The 24,332-nt window shown below is 39.2% G+C and overlaps 1 protein-coding gene across 1 annotated transcript; it reads left to right on the forward strand.

Moving 5' to 3' along the window:
* Window positions 1-12,795: 12,795 nt before the first annotated feature.
* On the forward strand, window positions 12,796-13,749 carry LOC123607695 (olfactory receptor-like protein OLF3). Its single transcript, XM_045497107.1, has one exon. It carries the CDS (start codon window positions 12,796-12,798, stop codon window positions 13,747-13,749), a length of 954 nt encoding a protein of 317 aa, XP_045353063.1.
* Window positions 13,750-24,332: the final 10,583 nt, after the last annotated feature.

The raw sequence follows: 24,332 nt of genomic DNA on the forward strand, positions 1-24,332 counted from the left end.
TTGAGTTTATTTTAGTGTATGATGTAAGAAAGTGGTCCAGGTTCATTCTTCTGCATGTTGTTGTCCAGCTTTCCCAGCACCACTTGCTGAAGAGACTGTCTTTATTGCATTGGATATTCTTTCCTGCTTTGTCAAAGATTAGTTGGCCACACGTTTGTGAGTCCATTTCTGGGTTCTCTATTCTGTCCCATTGATCTGAGTATCTGTTCTCCACATCTATTGAGAGCATCATATGGTTCTTGTCCTTTCTTTTATTGATGTGATGAATCACGTTGATTGTTTTTGTGGATTGAACCAGCCCTGCATCCCAGGTACAAATTCCACTTGGTTGTGGTGAATAATTTTTTAATGTATTGTTGGATCCAGTTGGCTAATATCTTGTTGAGGATTTTGCATCCATGTTCATCAGGGAAATTGGTCTATAGTTCTCCTTTTTAGTGGAGTCTCTGTCTCGGTTTGGAATCAAGGTAATGCAGGTTTCATAGAAAGAGTTTGGAAGTTTTCTTTCCATGTCTATTTTTTGGAACATTTCATGAGAATAGGTGTTAACTCTTCCTTGAATGTTTGGTAGAATTCCCCTGGAAAGCCATCTGGCCCTGGACTCTTGTTTTTTGGCAGGTTTTTGATTACTAATTCGATTTCCTTACTGGTTATGGGTCTGTTCAAATTTTCTATTTCTTCCTGTTTCAGTTTTGGTGGGAACTTGGAAGTTGTCCATTCCTAGGAAGTTGTCCATTTCTGCCAGATTGCCCATTTTGTTGGCATATAATTGCTCATAATATTCTCCTATTATTTTTATTTCTGCTGTGTTAGTTGTGATCTCTCCTCTTTCATTCTTGATTTTATTTACTTGGGTCCTTTCCTTTTTCTTTTTGAGCAAACTGGCTAGAGGTTTATCAATTTTGTTAATTCTTTCAAAGGACCAGCTTCTGGTTTCATTGATCTGTTCTACTGTTTTTCTTGGTTTCGATAGCATTAATTTCTGCTCTACTCTTTATTATTTCCTGTCTTCTGTTGGTTTTGGGTTTTACTTGCTGTTCTTTTTCTAGCTCCTCAAGGTGTAAGGTTAGGTTGTGTATCTGAGATCTTTCTTCCTTCTTTAGGAAGGCCTGGATTGCTATATACTTTCCTCTTATGACCGCCTTTGCTACGTCCCAGAGGTTTTGGGTTGTGGTGTTATCATTTTCATTGACTTCCATATACTTTTAAATTTCCTCTTTAACTGCTTGGTTGGCCCATTCATCCTTTAGTAGGATGTTCTTCCATCTCCAAGTAGTTGTTACCTTTCCAAATTTTTTCTTGTGGTTGATTTCGAGTTTCATAGCATTGTGGTATGAAAATATGCATGGAATGATCTTGATCTTTTTGTACTTACTTAGGGCTGACTTGTGTCCCAGTATATGGTCTATTCTGGAGAACGTTCCATGTGCACTGGAGAAGAATGTATATTCTGCTGCTTTAGGATGAAATGTTCTGAATATATCTGTTAAGTCCATCTAGCCCAGTGTGTCATTCAAAGGCATTGCTTCCTTGTTGATTTTTTGATTAGATGATCTGTCCATTGCTGTGAGTGGGGTGTTGAAGCCTCCTACTATTATGGTATTACTATCGATGAGTTTCTTTATGTTTGTGATTAATTGATTTACATATTTGGGTGCTCTCACATTTGGCACCTAAATGTTTACAGTTGTTAGGTCTTCTTGGTGGACAGACCCCTTGATTATGATATAATGCCCTTCTGCATCTCTTGGTACAGTCTTTATTTTAAAGTCTAGATTGTCTGATATAAGTATGGCTACTCCAGCTTGCTTTTGTTGACCACTAGCATGATAGATGGTTCTCCATCCCCTTACTTTCAATCTGAAGGTGTCTTTAGGTCTAAAGTGGGTCTCTTGTAAATAGTATATAGATGGATCTTGTTTTCTTATCCATTCTGTTACCCTATGTCTTTTTTTTTTTTTTACGTTTATTTAGTTTTGAGAAACAGAGTGAGAAAAAACATGAGTGGGGGAGGGGCAGAGAGAGGAGGAGACACAGAATCTGAAGCAGGCTCCAGGCTCTGAGAAAGTGGTCAGCACAGAGCCTGATGCGGGGTTAAATCCATGAACTGGGAGATCATGACCTGAGCCAAAGTTGGATGCTCAACTGACTGAGCCACCCAGGCGCCCCTACCCTCTGACTTTTGATTGGAGCGTTGAATCCACTGACGTTTAGAGTGAGTCCTGAAAGATGTGAATTTTTTGCCATTATGATGCTTGTAGAGTTGGAGGTTCTGGTGTTCTCTGGTCCTTTCCAATCTTTGTTGCTTTTGGTATATATATATATGTGTGTGTGTGTGTGTGTGTGTGTGTGTGTGTGTGTATGTGTGTGTACACATATATATATATATGTATATATTCATCTTTTCTCCCCTCAGAGAGTCCCCCTTAAAATTTCTCTTGCAGGGCTGGTTTAGTGGTCACAAACTCCTTTTATTTTTGTTTGTCTGGGAAACTTTTTATCTCTCCTTCTATTTTGAATGGCAGCCTTCCTGGATAAAGAATTCTTGGCTGCTTATTTTTCTGATTCAGCACACTGACTATATCCTGCCACTCCTTTCTGGCCTGCCAAGTTTCTGTGGATAGGTCTGCTACACACCTGATCTGTCTTCCCTTGTAGGTTAGAGACTTTTTTCCCTTTCTGTTTTCATGATTCTCTCCTTGCCTGAGTGTTCGTGAATTTGACTATGATATGCCTTGTTGATGGTCGGTTTTTGTTGAATCTAATGGGGGTCCTCTGTGCTTCCTGGATTTTGATGTCTGTGTCTTTCTCCAGGTTAGGAAAGTTTTCTGCTATGATTTGCTCACATGACCCTTCTACCCCTATTTCTCTCTCTTCCTCTTCTGGGACCCCTATGATTTTGATGTTGTTCCTTTTTAATGAGTCACTCATTTCTCTAATTCTTAAATTGTGCTCTTTTGCCTTAATCTCCCCCCTTTTTTTACTGCTTCATTATTCTCTACAAGTTTGTCCTCTATATCGCTGATTCTCTGTTCTGCTGCATCCATTCTTGCTGCCGCTGCATCCATCCATGATTGCAGCTCAGTTATAGCATTTTTAATTTCATTCAGCCTATTTTTTACATCTTTATTTCTGCAGAAAAGGATTCTAGTCTATTTTCAACTCCAGCTAGTATTCTTATTATCGTGATTCTAAATTCTGGTTCAGACATCTTACTTGTATTGTGTTGGTTAAGTCACTGGCTGTTGTTTCTTCGTGCTCTTTCTTTTGGGGGTGAATTCCTTAGTTTTGTCATTTGGAAGGGAGAAAAGGAATTAATGAGGTAGAAAAATTAAAATTAAAAAATTAAAATTAAAAAAATATTAAAATTAAAAAATTAAACACACACACACACACAAGTTGAATAAATGATGCTAGATCCTAGGTGTGTTGTGGTCTGGGTGTTGAAAGTGGTTTGAGATTAGAGAAAAAAAGGGGAAGGGGAGAAAAAAAGGGAAATATTTTGAGAATTTGATAAAATGAATACACTGAAGTAGACTAAAATGAGATGATGGGAGTAAAATAGAATTTGAAAAAATATACACACAAGTAAAGAATATAGTAGAAACGAATCAAAGAAAAATATTTTTAAAGGAAATTGAATGTAAAAATGAATTTTTCCTCTTTCTGCATTCAAGAAAAAGAAATGAAATGAAAAAGAGAAAAAAAGAAAAAGGAAAAAAAAGGAAATCGTTTGAAGATTTGAAAAGGTGAATACACTGAATTAGACTAAAATAAAATGATGGGAGTAAAATAGAATTTGAAAAAATTTACACAAAAGTAAAAAATATAGTAATAAAGATTAAAGAAAAATGTTTTTAATAAAAATTGAAAATAAAAATGAAATTTTTTCCTTCTGTATTCAAGAAAAAGAAAAGAAATGTAAAAAAGAAAAAAAAGTAAGAAAATTGAATAGATGGACTTGCTAACAGATTGAAGTATGACTGAAATTATTTCACTTTCCCCTAGAAGTCAGTCTATGTAGTGCTTTTTAGTCCATAAACTAAGCCGGCGGTAAGACTTGTATTCTTGAAGAGGGAAGTTGACCCAGTTGGGCGGGGCTCAGTGTAATGGCTCCGCTCTCCACCAGATGGCACTGCTAGCCTACTGGGGTGGAGTGTTGTGGCGCTTGTAGGTGCATATGCGCATGTGTGGGAGCGGTGAAAATGGCGCCACCCAGCTACCCAGTCTCTTCTTCCTGATCGGCAATCGTGCACCCATCCTCTGTCTTCAGCTTTTGTCCACTCACTGCTTTTTCACTCTCTGTGGCCAGGCCTCAGGCAGTACCTCTCTCCCGAATTTTGTCTCAGATGCGGCTGTTTTCCCTGGCCCCTTACTTCCGAAGGACTGCAGGTTTGACCCATTCCTCCCCTCTGTGGGAGGGTCTCACCGAGCAATGGCCGAGTGAGCAATGGCCGAATGTTGGCTGCACCCAGGAACGCCCACTGGACCCTGCTGCTGCCAGTGCCCTGAGACTGTGACCAGGTGCCAGCCCACTCCAGAAAAAGTTTGCAAGATAGTGTAGCAGCAGCTTTTCAGGGATTATGGAAAATCACAACACACATCTGGCACCAGGCTTCACCCTTAATGACCTTGATCCAGCACCAGCGAATGTGGCCATTTTCTGGGGTCTGCTGGGACCGGGTGGCTTCAACAGCCTCTACCAAATGTCCTTCCAGCAGTGGAACTGCTTTTCCCCGTGTGGCCTGAGAACCTCCTGGACCTCACTCTGTTCCTGGGCATTTGCCCTTCCCACTAGAGCACCACCAGGTATTGAGCTGCGGAGTTGCAGGCTTTGCACTCCCCTTGTTTACAGTCTTAATGGAATTTAAACCCTCTCCTTTCTCCTTTCTCCCTTTTTAGTTTAGTCCCTGTGGCTGTTTCCAATTTTCCACTTTCTCTCCAGCTGCTTTTTGGGAGGGGTGCTTTTCCTGTATTATCCCCCAACCCCCGCCCCAGGGTCCATCCTCTCTCTGGTCACAAAAGCACCTCCCTTCCTGCACCTTCTTGCTCCCCAAGTTCACCTCTCCATGCCGCGTACCTGCTGAATTCTGTGGTTCACATTGTGTAGATTGTTGTGTTAATCCTCCAGTTTTCTAGGTGTGTAGGATGGTTTAGTGTTGGTCTGGCTGTATTTCATGGATGCAAGACATACAAATAACTTCCATGCTGTTCCCCCATCTTGGCTCCTCCCCATGATAATACCAAATGTTGATGAGGATGAGGACAAACTGGACATCCATACGTTGATGATAGGAATGTAAAATGATGCAGACACTTTGGAAAATGGATTGGTAGTTTCATAAAAAACAGAATAAAATAAAAAGCCCAAACACCTAAATTTACAACTAGCATGGAACCCTGCCATTGTACTTCTGGGGATTTTTCCTATTCAAATGAACATTACACTCATCCAAAAACCTAAACATAACAGCCTTGTTGATAATAGTTCCAGACCAGAAACAATCTGGATGTCTTTCAACCTGTGAATGGTTAAGCAAAAGGTGGTATGTACATACCATAGAATAGTCATCAACAATAAAAGGGATTGAACTGTTGATATATACAACAATGTGCATGAATCTCTAGAGAATTACACTGAGTGAAAAAGCCCCAGTCCCAGAAGCAATATTCTGTTCGATTCTATTAACATCTAACTCTTCAATCGCCAAAATTATGGAGAACAGGTAGTGATTACCAGAGGTCCAGGAGAGGGTAGGGGCATAGAAGTGGGCGTAGCTATGAAAGGACAAGATGATGGATTCTTGTGGGGATAGAACATTAGGTATCTTGACTATATCAATGCCAGTATCTTGTGATATTGTAATATCACAGTATCACAGTATATCCTATGACAATTTCTTTATGTAATTATAGCCTGTTAAAAACCATGTTATCTTATGATATTGCACTATAGCTTTGTAAGTTGTTACCATTGGGGAAACCTCAAAAAAGGGCACAAGAGTCACTTTTGTATTATTTCATTCAACAGCATATAAGTCCACAATCTCTATAAGCACAAAATTAAACTAAAACAAAAGTTTGAAGAGAGGTAGAAAGTTCACCTTTTTGTGTTAAGGATCTTGGATGATCTTAATTCTTTTCCATTTTGTTGCTAATACTTCCTTCATCAACTTTTTCTACATTTAGTTTTTTTTTTAATGATTATTTATTTTTGAGAGAGAGAGAAACAGAGCATGAACATGGGCAGGGGACAGAGAGAGACGGAGATACAGAATCTGAAACAGGCTCCAGGCTCTGATCTTCAGCACAGACCCTGATGTGAGGCTCCAACTCACAAACCGTGAGATCATGACCTGAGCTGAAGTCTGATGCTTAACCTACTGAGCCACCCAGGAGCCCCTATAAATTCAGATTTTTAAATCTGTTTATGTGAGGCTGTTAATTTTGGAGCTTAGATAGTACCACGAGGATGTACTAGAATGTCCATTACACTGGCAATGCTCACAGAAGCCCGCTGGACTCTGCACATACATCAGGGGAGTGAAGCACATCTCTCCTGTCTCCAGAAGGAGATGTAGGGGCATCTGGAACCAAAAGGGCAGAATTGGTGCTTCCACCAGATTTACATGCAGCTCCAGTCACGGCTTCCTAGATTGGGGCCTTGAAGGCTAAAGTCTGGTTTGGGCTCCAGGAGCACATCATCCAAGCTCAGCAAGCTGGCTTCTCTGGCCTAAGGCTGTAACGAAGATGTGAGAGGCAGAGGGATGGAGGAGAGCCTTCCACAGGGAGAAGGGCAGCAGGGAGGCCCTGGCCTGTGCATTGGGAGTGGTGGCAGCCATTAGCATTGTCATGCAGGAAGCTCCTGGGGGGTTGGGTCAGCCTCCCCTGCCAATGCAGCTGCTGCCAAAGCTCATTAGGTCTGTGTGTGTGAGCTGTTGTTGAGCCCTTGTCAACGTCCTCCCAGTGGCGTCCCTCGCAATGGCAACTGGTCCCTGGTGACTGAGGAGTACTGGGGCCCGAGGAATTTGGGATGTATCTTCACTATGGTCCATCCCTAGCTGGAGGGAGAGCTCTTGAGCAGCTTCAACCTAGAGGAAAGCAGACACATCTCGTTTGTCAGCACTGATTACCATCTGAGAGGCTTCCGCAGCCTGTGGGAGTGTGGCCTTAGCAGGGACAGAGACAGAGACAGAGACAGAAATGAAGTGACTTGTTAGGAACTTGGATCAGGGACATGAAACATGGCTGGTGAAATCTTCTCAAGTATTGTAGCAAATGTGGTAAAGTAGCTGTGCTTTGCAGGAACATGAGCCTTGGGTATAACTGTACAATAGGCTTCTCCATCCCAAAGCTTAGTCCTGACATAGAGAGAGACACTTAGGAAAGAAGCTCACAAGTATGGAGTCTTTTGTTAGGTATTGATAGTGACTAGCAGATGGTGGTAATATTAATATATTACATTTCCAGACAAGAAAAGATATATTATCAATTGCCTTATATCCTCCTATGTCAATTATTTCTGGAGAGCTTGATTCTCACAATATTATGATTTTCTATTTTAGTAACAGATGAAGATGTAAGGCAATTAAGGGCTTATTCAAAGACCCTTGACACTCAGAGAATGAACTGGAGGCAAGATTCAGGTGTCCTAATTCATCCCAGGGTTGGTTTTTCTGGCATTGGCCGTGGGGATTGCACTGTGGAGACTTGCCGGGTGGAGGGAATTATATTGTCATGAAAACACTAGTCTTAGCTACAGGGACCAAGAAGTAGCAAGAAGAGAAGAATTTACATGAGACCATAATAAAATATGTCACCAAGTGTGTGTCAGGTTTGCATATGTTTGAGAAACTGAGTTTCAAGGACTGGACTCTGATTAAGTGAAAAGTCAGGTTAACCAAATCAGGCTAGAAGAAGTTCACAGGACCACAAAGAGAATAAAGTAACTGTTCTTTCAGGAGACGAAACCAGTCTTGGAGATACCAGCCACCCAAGCCACCCAGGGGTTCTCTGTTTCCATATGTCAGGATGATGCAAATATTCCTGCTCAGGATGGATGCTCTCAGTGCTGACATCAACCAACTCCTCGGTCACAAGTCAGAGAAATCTCTCTCTAAATGAGAGTGTCATTTCTGTGGACAGTTTGACTTGATGAAGGTATGGCCCTGAGTGATTTTGAGCAGCACGAAAGAAACATATCTGCAGGTTGTGGGACTTACCTTCGTGTGTTCTGCTTTTGCATTTGGGACTTTCATTAGTCCCACCCAAGATTGTTTAGCTCCCCAACATACATGGTCACATAGGTTTCAAGGAAATGGACAGATTTTATTTATTTAAATTTAAAAAAATACATGACTGGCTAAAACTGAACTTTCTTTTTTTTTTTTATTTATTTATTTTTTTATTATATGAAATTTATTGTCAAATTGGTTTCCATACAACACCCAGTGCTCATCCCAAAAGGTGCCCTCCTCAATACCCATCACCCACCCTCTCCTCCCTCCCACCCCCCATCAACCCTCAGTTTGTTCTCAGTTTTTAACAGTCTCTAAAGCTTTGGCTCTCTCCCACTCTAGCCTCTTTTTTTTCTTTTTTCCTCCCCCTCCCCCATGGGTTCCTGCCAAGTTTCTCAGGATCCACATAAGAGTGAAACCATATGGTATCTGTCTTTCTCTGTACGGCTTATTTCACTTAGCATCACACTCTCCAGTTCCATCCACGTTGCTACAAAAGGCCATATTTCATTTTTTCTCATTGCCACGTACTATTCCATTGTGTATATAAACCACAATTTCTTTATCCATTCATCAGTTGATGGACATTTAGGCTCTTTCCATAATTTGGCTATTGTTGAGAGTGCTGCTATGAACATTGGGGTACAAGTGCCCCTATGCATCAGTACTCCTGTATCCCTTGGATAAATTCCTAGCAGTGCTATTGCTGGGTCATAGGGTAGGTCTATTTTTAATTTTCTGAGGAACCTCCACACTGCTTTCCAGAGCGGCTGCACCAATTTGCATTCCCACCAACAGTGCAAGAGGGTTCCCGTTTCTCCACATCCTCTCCAGCATCTATAGTCTCCTGATTTGTTCATTTTGGCCACTCTGACTGGCGTGAGGTGATACCTGAGTGTGGTTTTGATTTGTACTTCCCTGATAAGGAGCGACGCTGAACATCTTTTCATGTGCCTGTTGGCCATCCGGATGTCTTCTTTAGAGAAGTGTCTATTCATGTTTTCTGCCCATTTCTTCACTGGGTTATTTGTTTTTCGGGTGTGGAGTTTGGTGAGCTCTTTATAGATTTTGGATACTAGCCCTTTGTCCGATATGTCATTTGCAAATATCTTTTCCCATTCCGTTGGTTGCCTTTTAGTTTTGTTGGTTGTTTCCTTTGCTGTGCAGAAGCTTTTTATCTTCATAAGGTCCCAGTAATTCACTTTTGCTTTTAATTCCCTTGCCTTTGGGGATGTGTCGAGTAAGAGATTGCTACGGCTGAGGTCAGAGAGGTCTTTTCCTGCTTTCTCCTCTAAGGTTTTGATGGTTTCCTGTCTCACATTCAGGTCCTTTATCCATTTCGAGTTTATTTTTGTGAATGGTGTGAGGAAGTGGTCTAGTTTCAACCTTCTGCATGTTGCTGTCCAGTTCTCCCAGCACCATTTGTTAAAGAGACTGTCTTTTTTCCATTGGATGTTCTTTCCTGCTTTGTCAAAGATGAGTTGGCCATACGTTTGTGGGTCTAGTTCTGGGGTTTCTATTCTATTCCATTGGTCTATGTGTCTGTTTTTGTGCCATAAAACTGAACTTTCTAAATACTTGTTTTAGATAGATAATATTGGGGCACCTGGGTGGCTCAGTTCATTAAGTGTCTAATTTCAGCTCAGGTCATGATCTCACAGTTTGTGAGTTCTAGCCCCACATTGGGCTCTCTGCTGTCAGCAAGGAGCCTGCTTAGGATCCTCTGTCTCCCTCTTTCTCTGCCCTTTACCTGCTCATGCTCTACATCTCTCTCTCTCAAAATAAATAAAAAAACATTAAAAATTATTTAAAAAGATAGATAAGTGTGTTTTATTAGGAATCTGAACACTAATGTTTTTTTTGTTTTTGTTTTTTGTTTTTTGGGTTTTTTTGCATATCTCTGTCCTGTAGAGAAAGAATTTTGGTTCTACTTGCTATTTATATCAATAATTGGTTATTGGGAGAATACCTTAACTGGGGTCAAAGTTCTACTTTAACAATGAAGAGGTGATGTCTGTATCCATGCCTCAGATCTGATCTTCCATATATTTTCAGTGTCATTCCTGATCTCTCCTCCATCTCTAAGGCCTTTGGTGTTCTATATGATCTAGTTCAAGATCACAATAAGGTTAGGTCATTCATGTTTTAAAAATCCCCTTTCGAATAATTACATCTACAGAATTGACAAAGAACAATTTCATCATAAAAGGGATAACGAGCTATTTTTGGAGTTTCAAAGCTTTGTGATGGGGCAACAAGGAGAAAATTTGTAAAATATTTCAATGGCACCTTCCTATGATATTGCTTTGTGTTCTATTTGTTGTAGTCCCAGTAATTGTCCTACCCTGCACAATTCATAGAAGAAAAGAATCCGAAAATGTTTCCTGCATAGTGCTCCTGTCTAAGGAGATGAACTACACTATTACATCATTTTTTGATGCCATGTCTGAGCAGGCAGCATAAATTGTTCAGTTTTGGGTTAACAAATCTCCAAACATACATAGGTGTGGTTGGAGGATTGATGAGTATGAGGAAGATATGATCCAAAGGATGTGAAACAGGATTTTGCTATTATTTATTTATTAATTATTATTTATTAAAGGAACAGTAAGTATCTACAGAAAAAGCAGCTAGAGATGAGGTGAACAGTGAGAAGAAAACACAAAATGGTCTTGTACAGGAGGAGGAGCTAACCAGAATGGTTCCTAACTGTGTTCGTTTTTCACACCTGACTTTAAGTAAGAGCTGTGTCCCTAGTCCTGTATGACAAGGATGTGGGCATTTCATTTTTACTGAGAAAAAGGGAACAAATAATCTCAAAAGTCTGTCTTACTTATTGACGTTAATGAATAGCACAGTTTGAGAATAGCATGAAATCCCCAAATCCATTAGAGTTGAGAAGACTAAGCTGTATTTTTCTAACACAAAATGTTTAGATGTGCAGCACACTGTCTACCAATTATTTCATTGTGCATCTGAGGGAAGACTAGGAATCCAGCTCTATTTAGCTGAAAGCTGATCCAAAGGAATGTGGGAATGGTTTCATTGCAGGTGTTAAAATCACCTGATCAACCCATATTTCCTCCTTCATTTGGCTTTTAAAATACAGATACTATTTGGGGGTGCCCGGGTGGCTCCATCATTTGAGCATCCAATTCCTGATTTCAGCTCAGGTTGTGATTCTTGGGGTCGTGTGATTGAGCCCCATGTTGGATGTGGAGCCTGTTTGACCTTCTGTCTTTCCCTTTGCCCCCCACCCACATGCATACGCATGTGCACACAGCCTTTCTCTTTCTCTAAAAACAAACAAACAAACAAACAAACAAACAAACAAACAAACAAACAAAAATAAGTATAGATGCTATTTCTAGTTTCTTAATCTACCAGGAGTCTAAACGGAGACTTTATGACTGTAGAAAACAGGCATATCTGGATATCAATTATTTTGAATGTAAATTATTTTAAAATCAAGGCAATTGACTTTAGAAATAAATATACTTCTGATGGGTTAAAAATAGTTAGCTGACATATCCATGCAAAGTATTTAAGCATTTGTAGGATACTTTAGTAAAACACTTGGCTCTAAAGCACCCAGATAATAATAAATGCTAAAATTAATGAAAGCAACAATAGAGCAGGTCCTCCTTAATGAATGTTTGAATACTCCCCCATCTGTGATGTTCTTAATTCTGTAGGCAGTTAGATATCCCAAATATATATGTGTATGGAAGTGGTGTGATTAAATTTGTGTTTTAGGATGATTATTCTAGCATTGAGTGTAAGGTGGAGGGGATGTGAAGGAAAGTACATTTGTTTCTCTGTCTCTTCTGGGGAAGAGCTCATGTTGTGATACCTAGTGCTGAATCCTGCTGTAGTCCAACTACCAATAACAGTTTATAAGTTCCTCATAAGTTATCTACATTTGGCCTTAAATCTACTTGTGAGTTATGCAGTGTTATCACATTTCATATGTAAAAGCTTAAGTCTCTAACCCGAATCACATATTTGGTATGTCATAAGAGAAGATTCATATCCAGCTTCTCAAATTCCAGATCTGTGCATGAGACACTAGCCATGTTTGTACTATACATCTGCCACTTCTGAATCTCTGTCTCTCTCTCTCTTGCTGTTGTTTATTCCTTTTATCATGTTTATTGTAGTAGATAATGTAAGGTTGTTCTTGACTTTGAATCATGTTGATCTTTGCTGTCTATCACTTCATCCCCCCATTGTAACCTATAATCCTCTGTTGCCCTGGAAACTGTGGTAAGTTGAAAAGATACATAGCTCCTAAAATTGTACTGCATTATCTCTAGGCCTCCAAGAAATCCCTAAGACTATCTGCTCATTTTGAAGGAATGACTTGTCTCTCTTATGGAGAATGCATATTAGGATCAAACCTATCATTGTGATGCACACATGATCAGAAACATCTGGCTAAGGCTGACAGGTTGTATTCAATATGCATTCTTTTAAGAAGTTATTTTTACGGTTCTTGAATTCAGTAGTTTCTGCTATTTCTGTCTCCTTCTGCAGATTAATAATCCTATGTTTTTTAATGGACACAGATAACCAGACGTGGGTGAGAGAGTTTATTCTCCTCGGCCTGTCCAGTGACTGGGACACACGGGTCTCCCTCTTTGTCCTCTTCTTGATCATGTACTTGGTGACGGTGCTGGGGAACTTCCTCATTGTCCTTCTGATCAGACTGGACAGCCGACTCCACACCCCCATGTACTTCTTTCTCACCAACCTCTCCCTTGTTGATGTCTCTTATGCCACAAGCATCGTCCCCCAGATGTTGGCGCATCTTCTGATAGAACATAAAGCAATCCCATTTGTGAGCTGTGCAGCCCAGTTATTTTTCTCCTTGGGCTTGGGTGGGATTGAGTTTGTTCTACTGGCAGTGATGGCCTACGACCGCTATGTGGCTGTGTGCGACCCCCTGCGGTACTCGGTCATCATGCATGGAGGGCTCTGTACTAGGTTGGCCATCACATCCTGGGTCAGTGGTTCTCTCAACTCTCTCATGCAGACCATCATCACCTTTCAGCTGCCCATGTGCACAAACAAGTATATTGATCACATATCCTGTGAAATCCTAGCTGTGGTCAGACTGGCCTGTGTGGACACCTCCTCCAATGAGATAGCGATCATGGTTTCTAGCATTGTCTTGCTGATGACACCCTTCTGCCTGGTCCTCTTGTCTTACACTCAGATCATCTCCACCATCCTGAAGATCCAGTCCACAGAGGGAAGAAAGAAAGCCTTCCACACCTGTGCGTCTCACCTCACAGTGGTCGTACTGTGCTATGGCATGACCATTTTCACCTACATCCAGCCCCACTCCAGCCCTTCTGTCCTTCAGGAGAAGCTGATTTCTGTCTTCTATGCCATTCTGATGCCCGTGCTGAACCCCATGATTTATAGCATAAGGAATAAGGAGGTGAAGGGTGCCTGGCAGAAACTATTAGGACAGTTATCTGGATTAACATCAAAACTGGCAACTTGATGAATCCTGAGCATTAGCTAGAGAAAAGAGCTTTGCCTGTGTTTTCTCCCACTTAATTCAGATATGGCAGGCATCACCTGCATTGCCCTGGCAACCAGGAAGAAGATGCTGACACATGTACTGGTGATGCTGGGTAGGAGGCTGGAGGGTGGGTTTGGGTGTGGGCTGTGAGTGTATTTTTATGTCACAGCAGCATGTTCAGTGGAGTTAAGCACTGCGGTAATGGAACTTCCCGCCCTTACTCAATCTCCTTTCATAAGTCCTAGGACATATACATAAATTTGTCCTGGGACAAAGTACATAAATTTGTACTTTGAACAAAAAGTACAATTTGCTGTTTTGATGTGTCACGCTATTTGTATTCATGGACCTAATTGTGGACCTTATTTTGGGCCCCTAATTCTTAATCATCCAAATTTTATAAAAGGTTTTTATGTTTCCATTGAGAACTAAAGCAGTTTTTATATTTTAGTTTCAAAACAGTACACAGCAGGTATATCCTTCTCCAGTATTGTGTGAGTTGCTGTTCTGAGAAGAGAGATGCTCTCAAGGCTGTTAAGATGTTTTTGTGCTGGAGCTGCTACATGTGCTCACAGCATCTCATCTGATGAAGGTACCTCAGTGGAGGAGCATCAACTGAAGGTCTTGTTTTACAGTGACTGGCATGTAACCAAAGGTGTTTGTACACGACTAGTGCCAGTCAAGGAGAAGCCATGTTTAGATTACTACTGGATAGCATACAAACAGTTTGAGAGGAATTTTACTGCACATATAAGGAGTACCTTAAATGTTAAAACTGTCCAATCTCTGAAAAATCCATAACCTCTTTTTTGAGACTTCAGGAACAATAAGTACATAAAATATTAATTAATGCATAAAATATAAAAGATACAGTTAATCTTAGAAAGGACAGATTGCTGAGCCAAAGCCAGTGAAAGGCAAGACAATTTCAATATGTATTTTGGGAATCAGGATAGTTGAGTCAGCTGTGCAGTGTCTTCCTTTATTCTCCGTATTGAACATCTTCTCCCATACCTCCTCCCAGGACCCTAGCTGATCTTTGTAAACTAGAAAGTGGAATATATGAAACTGGATTTCCTAAATAAGGAAAAAGAAGGTGGAAGAAATATTCTACAATGGATAAGGAAGGGGAAAGAGGAGAAAGAATGTGATAGTAGCTCATCTTCTTACTCCCTTGAAGAAGTCTCAAAGTCCTTTCTTCCTGCTGTGTCTTCTGTAAGTCAGTAAATTTGTAGTTCTCCCATTTGTGAACACATTATCACGCAATCTCAGTGTTCAGAATGTTGAAGTCTCATGTAATCCACAGCCCATTTGATATTTTAATTTACTCTAAAACAATTTGGTCCTACAATGTTTGATATAGGCAGATTGTCAAAAGATGTCAATACTAGTGGGTTAAATATCTCTTGGTGTTAATTCAAGAAATATTAATGGAGAATCTACTGTGTGTTTGTAACCTTGAATGGCTTTTGAGACACAATAATCAATATAAATCATTCCTGACCATGATATAACTACATAGCAGGGATGATAGATGGTGAAGCAATTAAAATGCAATGTGATAAGTTTCTCAGTGAGTAAGCCTTTGGGGTGATTGCTGAAGTCTTCCTGTATGAAAGGATCAGAAATGGTACTTGTACCAGGAAAGTGAGAACAAGGTATTGAGATGACAACAACTCAAGCAAAGTAACAACTGTGAAAGGTGCAGAGTTGGAAGAAAGCACAAGAATTAAAAAATGTCGGTGCGCCTGGGTGGCTCAGTCGGTTAAGCGGCCGACTTCGGCTCAGGTCATGATCTCGCGGTCCGTGAGTTCGAGCCCCGCGTTGGGCTCTGTGCTGACAGCTCGGAGACTGGAGCCTGTTTCAGATTCTGTGTCTCCCTCTCTCTGACCCTCCCCTGTTCATGCTCTGTCTCTCTCTGTCTCAAAAATAAATAAATGTTAAAAAAAAATTTAAAAAAATGTCCTTAAGCTGGATTACAGGTCAGAGAAGTTGAGGAAGCAGTGAGGATGAAGCAGGCAGGGAAAGAAGGCATCACTGAGGGCACCGAATACCAAACTCTTTTAACTTTAACAGCATTATGGATGTAGTAAAGATTTTTAAGCAAGATTAGAGCTTGATAAAGCTTACATTTTAGAGTTATCACTCTTGGAAATGATTCAGAGGAAGAGGATATAAGAGGCAAGGAGTCCAGCTGGCTGTCTTCTCCAACAGTACTACAGAGATACTAGAAGAATATGAACTAAACTAGTGGCAGTGGGGAAAGAGAAAAGTCAAGTCAAATCGCATGATTTAACAATTTTCAAAATTGGTTTAAAATGTGTTCAAAGTTAATTGACTATCAGCTAAAAATAGACTGATTTTATATACACTCATACATACATATATACATACAGATGTATATATCTCATGGTAGCCACAAACCCAAAACCTATAATAGGTACATGCACACAAAAAGAGAAAGGAACACAAACATATCACTGAAGAAAACCGTCAAACCACAAGGAAACAGACAAACAGAAGACCAAAAGAGCAGAAAAGAACTATGTAAACAACCAGAAAATAATTAACAAAATGGCAAGACATACATATCTGTCAATAATTACTTTAAATGCAAATGGACTAAATGCTCCAATCAAAGGACATAGGGAGGCCGAATGGATAAAAAAACAAGATCCATCTATACACTGTCTACAAGAGACTGATCTCAGATCTAAGGGCACATAAAGACTGAAGATGATGGGATAGGAAAAGAGATTCCATGCAAATGGAATGAAAAGAAAGCTGTAGTAATAGTCATATTAAAAAAATAGGTTTTAAAACAAAGACTGTAACAAAAGACAAAGCAGGGCATTAAATAATAATAAAGATGTTGATCCAAGAAGACACTATAACATCTGTAAATATTTATGCTCCCAACATAGAAGCACTTAAATACATAAAGCAAATATTAATAGACATAAATGGAGAAATCAAAACATTTATACAATTATAGTAGGGGACATTAATGCCCACTTATATCAATGGATAGATCATCCAGACAGAAAATCAATAAGGATGCATTGACCTTAAACAATATATTAGGCCAGATGAACTTAATAGATACATACAGAATATTCTACTCACAAGCAGCAGAATATACATTCTTCTCAAGTACACATGGAACATTCTCCAGTATAGGTCACATGTTAGGTCATATAACAAGCCTCAATAGGAGGGCCTGGGAGGCTCAGTCAGAAATCCAATTCTTGATTTCAGCTCAGGTCTTGATCTCAGGGTCATGAGTTCAGACCATATTGGGCTTGTGCTGGGCGTGGAGCCTATTTAAAAAGTAAAAATTTTAAAAATTAATTAAAAAACAAGTCTTATTAAATTAAATCATGTCAAACATTTTTTTTTATTATAATGTGAAATTAGATATCAGTTATAAGAAAACTGGAGAAACACAAACATGTGGACACTAAACAGCATCCTCGTAAACAACTAATGGATCAATGAAGAAATCATAGAGGAAAACAAAAAATTTCTTGCAAAAAATAAAAATGGGAACACAACTTTCTAAAATTAATGAGATGCAGCAAAACCTGTTCTAAGAGGGAAATTTATAGCAATACAGGCCTACCATAAGAAACAAGAAAAATCCCCCTCCACCACCCAGTCTAAATTTGCACCTAAAGGAACTAGAAAAATAATAAGAAGAACAACAACAAAGCCCAAAGTTAGTAGAAGGAAGGAAATAATATAGGTCAGAAGAGAAAAAATAAAATAGAAACAAAAGTCAATTAAAAATATCAACGAAGGGGCACCTGGATGACTCAGTCAGTTAAGTGTGTGACTTTGGCCCATGTCATGATCTCACAGTTCATGAGTTTGAGCCCCATATTGGGTTCTGTGCTGTCAGTACAGAGACCACTTTGGATCCTCTATTCCCCCTCTTTCTCCCCCTCCCTTACTCTCTCTCTCTCAAAAATAAATAAGCATTAAAAAATCAATGAAACCAAAATCTGATTATTTGAAAAGAAAAACAAAATTGATAAACCTCTAGCCAGACTCATCAAGAAAAAAGAGGACTCAAATAAATTAAATCAGAATTGAAAGATCTAAACATCAATGGACTCAGTGCTCCAATCAAAAGACATATGGTAACAGAATGGATAAGAAAACAAGATCCATCTATATACTGTTTACAAGAGACCCATTTTAGACCTAAAGACACCTTCAGATTGAAAGTAAGGGGATGGAGAACCATCTATCATGCTAGTGGTCAACAAAAGCAAGCTGGAGTAGCCATACTTATATCAGACAATCTAGACTTTAAAATAAAGACTGTACCAAGAGATGCAGAAGGGCATTATATCATAATCAAGGGGTCTGTCCACCAAGAAGACCTAACAACTGTAAACATTTAGGTGCCAAATGTGAGAGCACCCAAATATGTAAATCAATTAATCACAAACATAAAGAAACTCATCGATAGTAATACCATAATAGTAGGAGGCTTCAACACCCCACTCACAGCAATGGACAGATCATCTAATCAAAAAATCAACAAGGAAGCAATGCCTTTGAATGACACACTGGGCTAGATGGACTTAACAGATATATTCAGAACATTTCATCCTAAAGCAGCAGAATATACATTCTTCTCCAGTGCACATGGAACGTTCTCCAGAATAGACCATATACTGGGACACAAGTCAGCCCTAAGTAAGTACAAAAAGATCAAGATCATTCCGTGCATATTTTCATACCACAACGCTATGAAACTCGAAATCAACCACAAGAAAAAATTTGGAAAGGTAACAACTACTTGGAGATGGAAGAACATCCTACTAAGGATGAATGGGCCAACCAAGCAGTTAAAGAGGAAATTTAAAAGTATATGGAAGTCAATGAAAATGATAACACCACAACCCAAAACCTCTGGGACGTAGCAAAGGCAGTCATAAGAGGAAGGTATATAGCAATCCAGGCCTTCCTAAAGAAGGAAGAAAGATCTCAGATACACAACCTAACCTTACACCTTAAGGAGCTAGAAAAAGAACAGTAAATAAAACCCAAAACCAACGGAAGACAGGAAATAATAAAGAGTAGAGCAGAAATTAATGCTATCGAAACCAAGAAAAACAGTAGAACAGATCAATGAAACCAGAAGCTGGTTCTTTGAAAGAATTAACAAAATTGATAAACCTCTAGCCAGTTTGCTCAAAAAGAAAAAGGAAAGGACCCAAATAAATAAAATCAAGAATGAAAGAGGAGAGATCACAACCAACACAGCAGAAATAAAAACAATAATAAGAGAATATCATGAGCAATTATATGCCAACAAAATGGGCAATCTGGCAGAAATGGACAACTTCCTAGGAATGGACAACTTCCAAGTTCCCACCAAAACTGAAACAGGAAGAAATATAAAATTTGAACAGACCCATAACCAGTAAGGAAATCGAATTAGTAATCAAAAACCTGTCAGTCCAGGGCCAGATGGCTTTCCAGGGGAATTCCACCAAACATTCAAGGAAGAGTTAACACCTATTCTCATGAAATGTTCCAAAAAATAGACATGGAAAGAAAACTTCCAAACTCTTTCTATGAAACCTGCATTACTTTGATTCCAAACCCAGACAGAGACCCCACTAAAAAGGAGAACTATAGACCAATTTCCCTGATGAACATAGATGCAAAATCCTCAACAAGATATTAGCCAACTGGATCCAACAATACATTAAAAAAATTATTCACCACGACCAAGCAGGATTTATACCTGGGATGCAAGGCTGGTTCAAGATCTGCAAAACAATCAACGTGATTCATCACATCAATAAAAAAAAGGACAAGAACCATATAATCCTCTCAATAGATGCAGAGAAAGCATTTGACAAAATACAGCATCCTTTCTTGATAAAAACCTTCAAGAAAGTAGGATAGAAGGAACATACCTCGAGATCATAAAACCCATATATGAACGACCCAACGCTAATATCATCGTCAATGGGGAAAAACTGAGAGCTTTCCCCCAAACGTCAGGAACGAGACAGGGAAGTCCACTCTCACCACTGTTATTCAACATAGTATTGGAAGTCTTAGCCTCTGCAGTCAGACAACACAAAGAAATAAAAGGCATCCAAATCAGCCAGGAGGGGGTCAAACTTTCACTCTTTGCAGATGACATGATACTGTATATGGAAAACCCAAAAGATTCCACCAAAAAACTGCTAGAACTGATTCATGAATTCAGCAAAGCTGCAGGATATAAAATCAAAGCACAGAAATCGGTTGCATTCCTATACACCAACCATGAAGCAACAGAAAGAGAAATCAAGGAATCGATCCCATTTACAGTTGCACAAAAAACCATAAAATACCTAGGAATAAATCTAACCAGAGAGGTGAAAAATCTATACACTGAAAACTATAGAAAGCTGATGAAAGAAATTGAAGAAGACACAAAGAAATGGAAAAAGATTCCATGCTCCTGGATAGGAAGAACAAATATTGTTAAAATGTTGATACTACCCAAAGCAATCTACATATTCAATGCAATCCCTATCAAAGTAACACCAGCATTCTTCACAGAGCTAGAACAAATAATCCTAAAATTTGTATGGAGCCAGAAAAGACCCCGAATAGCCAAAGCAATCTTGAAAAAGAAAACCAAAGCAGGAGGCATCACAATCCCAGACTTCAAGCTATACTACAAAGCTGTAGTCATCAAGACAGTATGGTACTGGCACAAGAACAGACACTCAGATCAATGGGACAGAATAGAGAACCCAGAAATGGACTCATAAACGTGTGGCCAACTAATCTTTGACAAAACAGGAAAGAATATCCAATGCAATAAAGACAGTCTCTTCAGCAAGTGGTGCTGGGAAAACTGGACAATGACATGCAGAAGAATGAACCTGGACCACTTTCTTATACCATACACAAAAATAAACTGAAAGACCTAAATGTAAGACAGGAAGCCATCAAAATCCTCAAGGAGAAAGCAGGCAAAACCCTCTTTGATCTTGGCCACAGCAACTTCTTACTCAATACATCTCTGGAGGCAAGGGAAACAAAAGCAAAAATGAACTACTGGGACCTCATCAAAATAAAAAGCTTCTGCACAGCTTTTTATCCTCCAAAAGAGGATCTCTTTTGCATCGTTGGTGGGAATGCAAGCTGGTGCAGCCACTCTGGAAAACAGTATGGAGGTTCCTCAAAGAACTAAAAATAGACCTACCCTACGACCCAGAAATTGCACTACTAGGCATTTATCCACGGGATGCAGGTGTGCTGTTTCCAAGGGACACACGCACCCCCGTGTTTATAGCAACATTATCAGCAATAGCCAAAGTATGGAAAGAGCCCAAATGTCCATTGATGGATGAATGGATAAAGAGCATATGGTGTATATATATATCTATATCTATCTATCTATCTATCTATCTATCTATCTATCTATCTATCTATATACACACATACACAATGGAGTATTACTCGGGGATCAAAAAGAGTGAAATCTTGCCATTTGCAACTACGTGGATGGAACTGGAGGTATTATGCTAAGTGAAATTAGTCAGAGAAAGACAAAAATCATATGACTTCACTCATATGAGGACTTTAAGAGAAAAAACAGATGAACATAAGGGAAGGGAAACAAAAAGAATATAAAAACAGGGAGGGGGACAAAACAGAAGAGACTCATAAATATGGAGAACAAACAGGGTTACTGGAGGGGTTGTGGGAGGGGGGATGGGCTAAATGGGTAAGGGGAATTAAGGCATCTACTCCTGAAATCATTGTTTCACTATATGCTAACTAATTTGGATGTAAATTTTAAAAAATAAAAAATAAAAAAAAGATGCCTAATAAAGTGGGTATCAAGGAAGCAGAGGAAATAAACCCAAATTTAAAACTTCAAAAAAAAAAAAAAAGAATTGAAAGACTAGTTACAACTGACACCACAGAAATACAAAGGATCCTGAAAGACTACTACAAACAATTATATGCTAACAAATTGGAAAACCTAGAAGAAATTGATAATTCCTAGAAACACAACCTTCTAAGACTGAATCAAAAAGAAATAAGCAATCTGAATAGACCAATTACAAGTAATTAAAATTAGTGTTATTAAAAAACCAGCAAACAAAAGTCCAGAACCAGACAGCTTCACAGGTGCATTCTACCAAATATGTAAAAAAGAGTTAATACTTATTCTACTCAAAATATCCCCAAAACATTGAAGTGGGAGGAATGCTTCCAAACTCATTAAGCTCTTTTATATTAGTCTTGGCAATATTTTTTTGCGGATAGGTCTCCTCAGGCAAGTGCAATAATAGCAAAAAATTTGTAAAATGGGATTACATCAAACTAAAAAGCTTTTCTACAGAAAGAACCCATCAACAAAACAAACAGGCAACCTACTTAATGGGAAAAAAATATTTTCAATCATACATCTGATAAGGGTTTAATATCCAAAATATATACATTTATCCAACTTAATATCAAAAAACAAACAACCCATATAAAAAATGGGCAGAAAGTTTGAATGGACATTTTTTCAAAGAAGATAAAAAGATGTCAAATGGGCACATGAAAAGATGTTCAACGTCACTAATCATCAGGGAAATGCAAATCAAAACCACAATAAGATATCACCTCACAATGGTCAGATTGGCTATTATCAAAGAGACAAAAAATAACAAGTGCTGGAAAAGATGTGGAAAAAAAGGAACCCTCATACAACTGTTGGTGGGAATATAAATTGGTGCAGCCACTATGAAAGACAGTATGGAGACTATTAAAAAAATTAAAAATAGAAGTATCGTATGACCCAACAATTCCACTTCTGGGTATTTATCCTAAGAAATAAAAATAAATTGAAGAGATATATGCACCCGTATGTCATTGCAGCACCATTTGAGGAGATATATGCATCCCTATGTCACTGCAGCAGTATTTAGAATGGCCAAGATATGGAGGCTACCTACATGTTCATGGGTAGATGAATGGATAAAGAAGATAATGGTGTATATACTCTATGAGCTATTAGTCAACCATAAAAAAGAATGAAATCTTGCCATCTGTGACAACATGGATGGAACTAGAGGGTATCGTGCTAGGTGAAATAAGTCAGAGAAAGACAAATACCACGATTTCACTTACATTTGGAATCTAAAAACCATAGCATATGAACAAAACAGAAACAGACTCATACAGGGAACAAACTGATGGTTACCAAAGTGGGGAATAGTTGGGGAGGGGGGTAGGTGAAGGGGATTAAGAGGTACAAACTTTCAACATAAAATAACTCATAAAGATGTAATGTTTGGCATAGGGAATAAAATCAACAATAGAATAATAAATTTGTCTGATGACAGATGTTAACTGGATCTATTGTGTGGATCATTTCATATTATATAAAAATATTGATTCACTATGATGTATGGTTGAAATGAATTGGATATTGTATGTCAATTATACTTCAATTAAAAAAAAAAACTATAAGAGATTTCAGAGTAACACTTGATCTCCCAAATGGCAATTCCTATACGGACTCACCATCTTCTTTAAAATGTCATAATCCTGTCTGAATGTTCTGTACATGGTGGAATAAACTGTAAAATTTACCACCATGGACAGCCCTATATAAAATAGTAGGAAAAGAGTTGAAGGAGAAGAAAATTAGTCAAAAATACGAATATACACATGACACGCAAAGAAGGAAAGTATGTGGAGATGCTGTATCCTCATTTCTGCATCCAGCTGAAATGTTTGGGACTCTTCACTGTCCACCGCAGGAGCCCTGCGCCTTCCCCCTGCCTCCATGCCTTTGCTGTCCCTTCCCCCACCTTCAAGGGAAGTGCACAGGTGACCTCTCTGAATCTGCCTTTCTGCTTCCAGACCACTGATGGTTCCTCAGCTCAGCTGAGTTAGCTCATAAGCGGTCTTTACTTCTGTTTCTGTGTTCTTCGTGTCAGCACTTTTATTTAATGCCTCCATGTAGTTTTCAATTCTTTATTGACATCCCTCAAGCATTTGTGACACTGTCCATTTTTTCCAGTAGATTCTTAACGTATGAGAGTTATTTAAACCTTTAACCAAGTACACCTTTAACCAAGTACATCGGATTCTGGTTCTGTTAATTTCTTTGTTCAATGACACTGAACTTTGTCTTGCCTTTTCCTCTTAATTTTGACTGACAACTGAACATTTTGCATGCAGGATAATAAACTGAGATAAATAGCATTATGTGTTGGAATGGCACATCTCTTCTGACTGTCCTGGGTCTTGTTTGGTGAGGAGAGTGTGGCAATCAGTGCAGTCATGGGTTGAGCTGGGTTTGAGTTCTGTATTTGTCCCTATCTACCAGTAAATTAATGTTCTCTCTCTCTTGTGCTGAGGGTGGGGTGTTCAGGGGTTGGAGGGCTTTCCCTGGTGTCGTGAGCCACCCTGAGTTTTAGGCTTTGGCCGTGAGGCTGCATGTGGACAGTGTGTTGGTGTTCAGGTTTCCCCTATGCCCTGGTTAACAGCTGTGACTTGTTCCTCAGTTCCTGCTGGCCTGGTGATGGAGG

The sequence above is a fragment of the Leopardus geoffroyi genome, chromosome A2 (assembly GCF_018350155.1).
Source record: "Leopardus geoffroyi isolate Oge1 chromosome A2, O.geoffroyi_Oge1_pat1.0, whole genome shotgun sequence".
NCBI lineage: Eukaryota > Metazoa > Chordata > Mammalia > Carnivora > Felidae > Leopardus > Leopardus geoffroyi.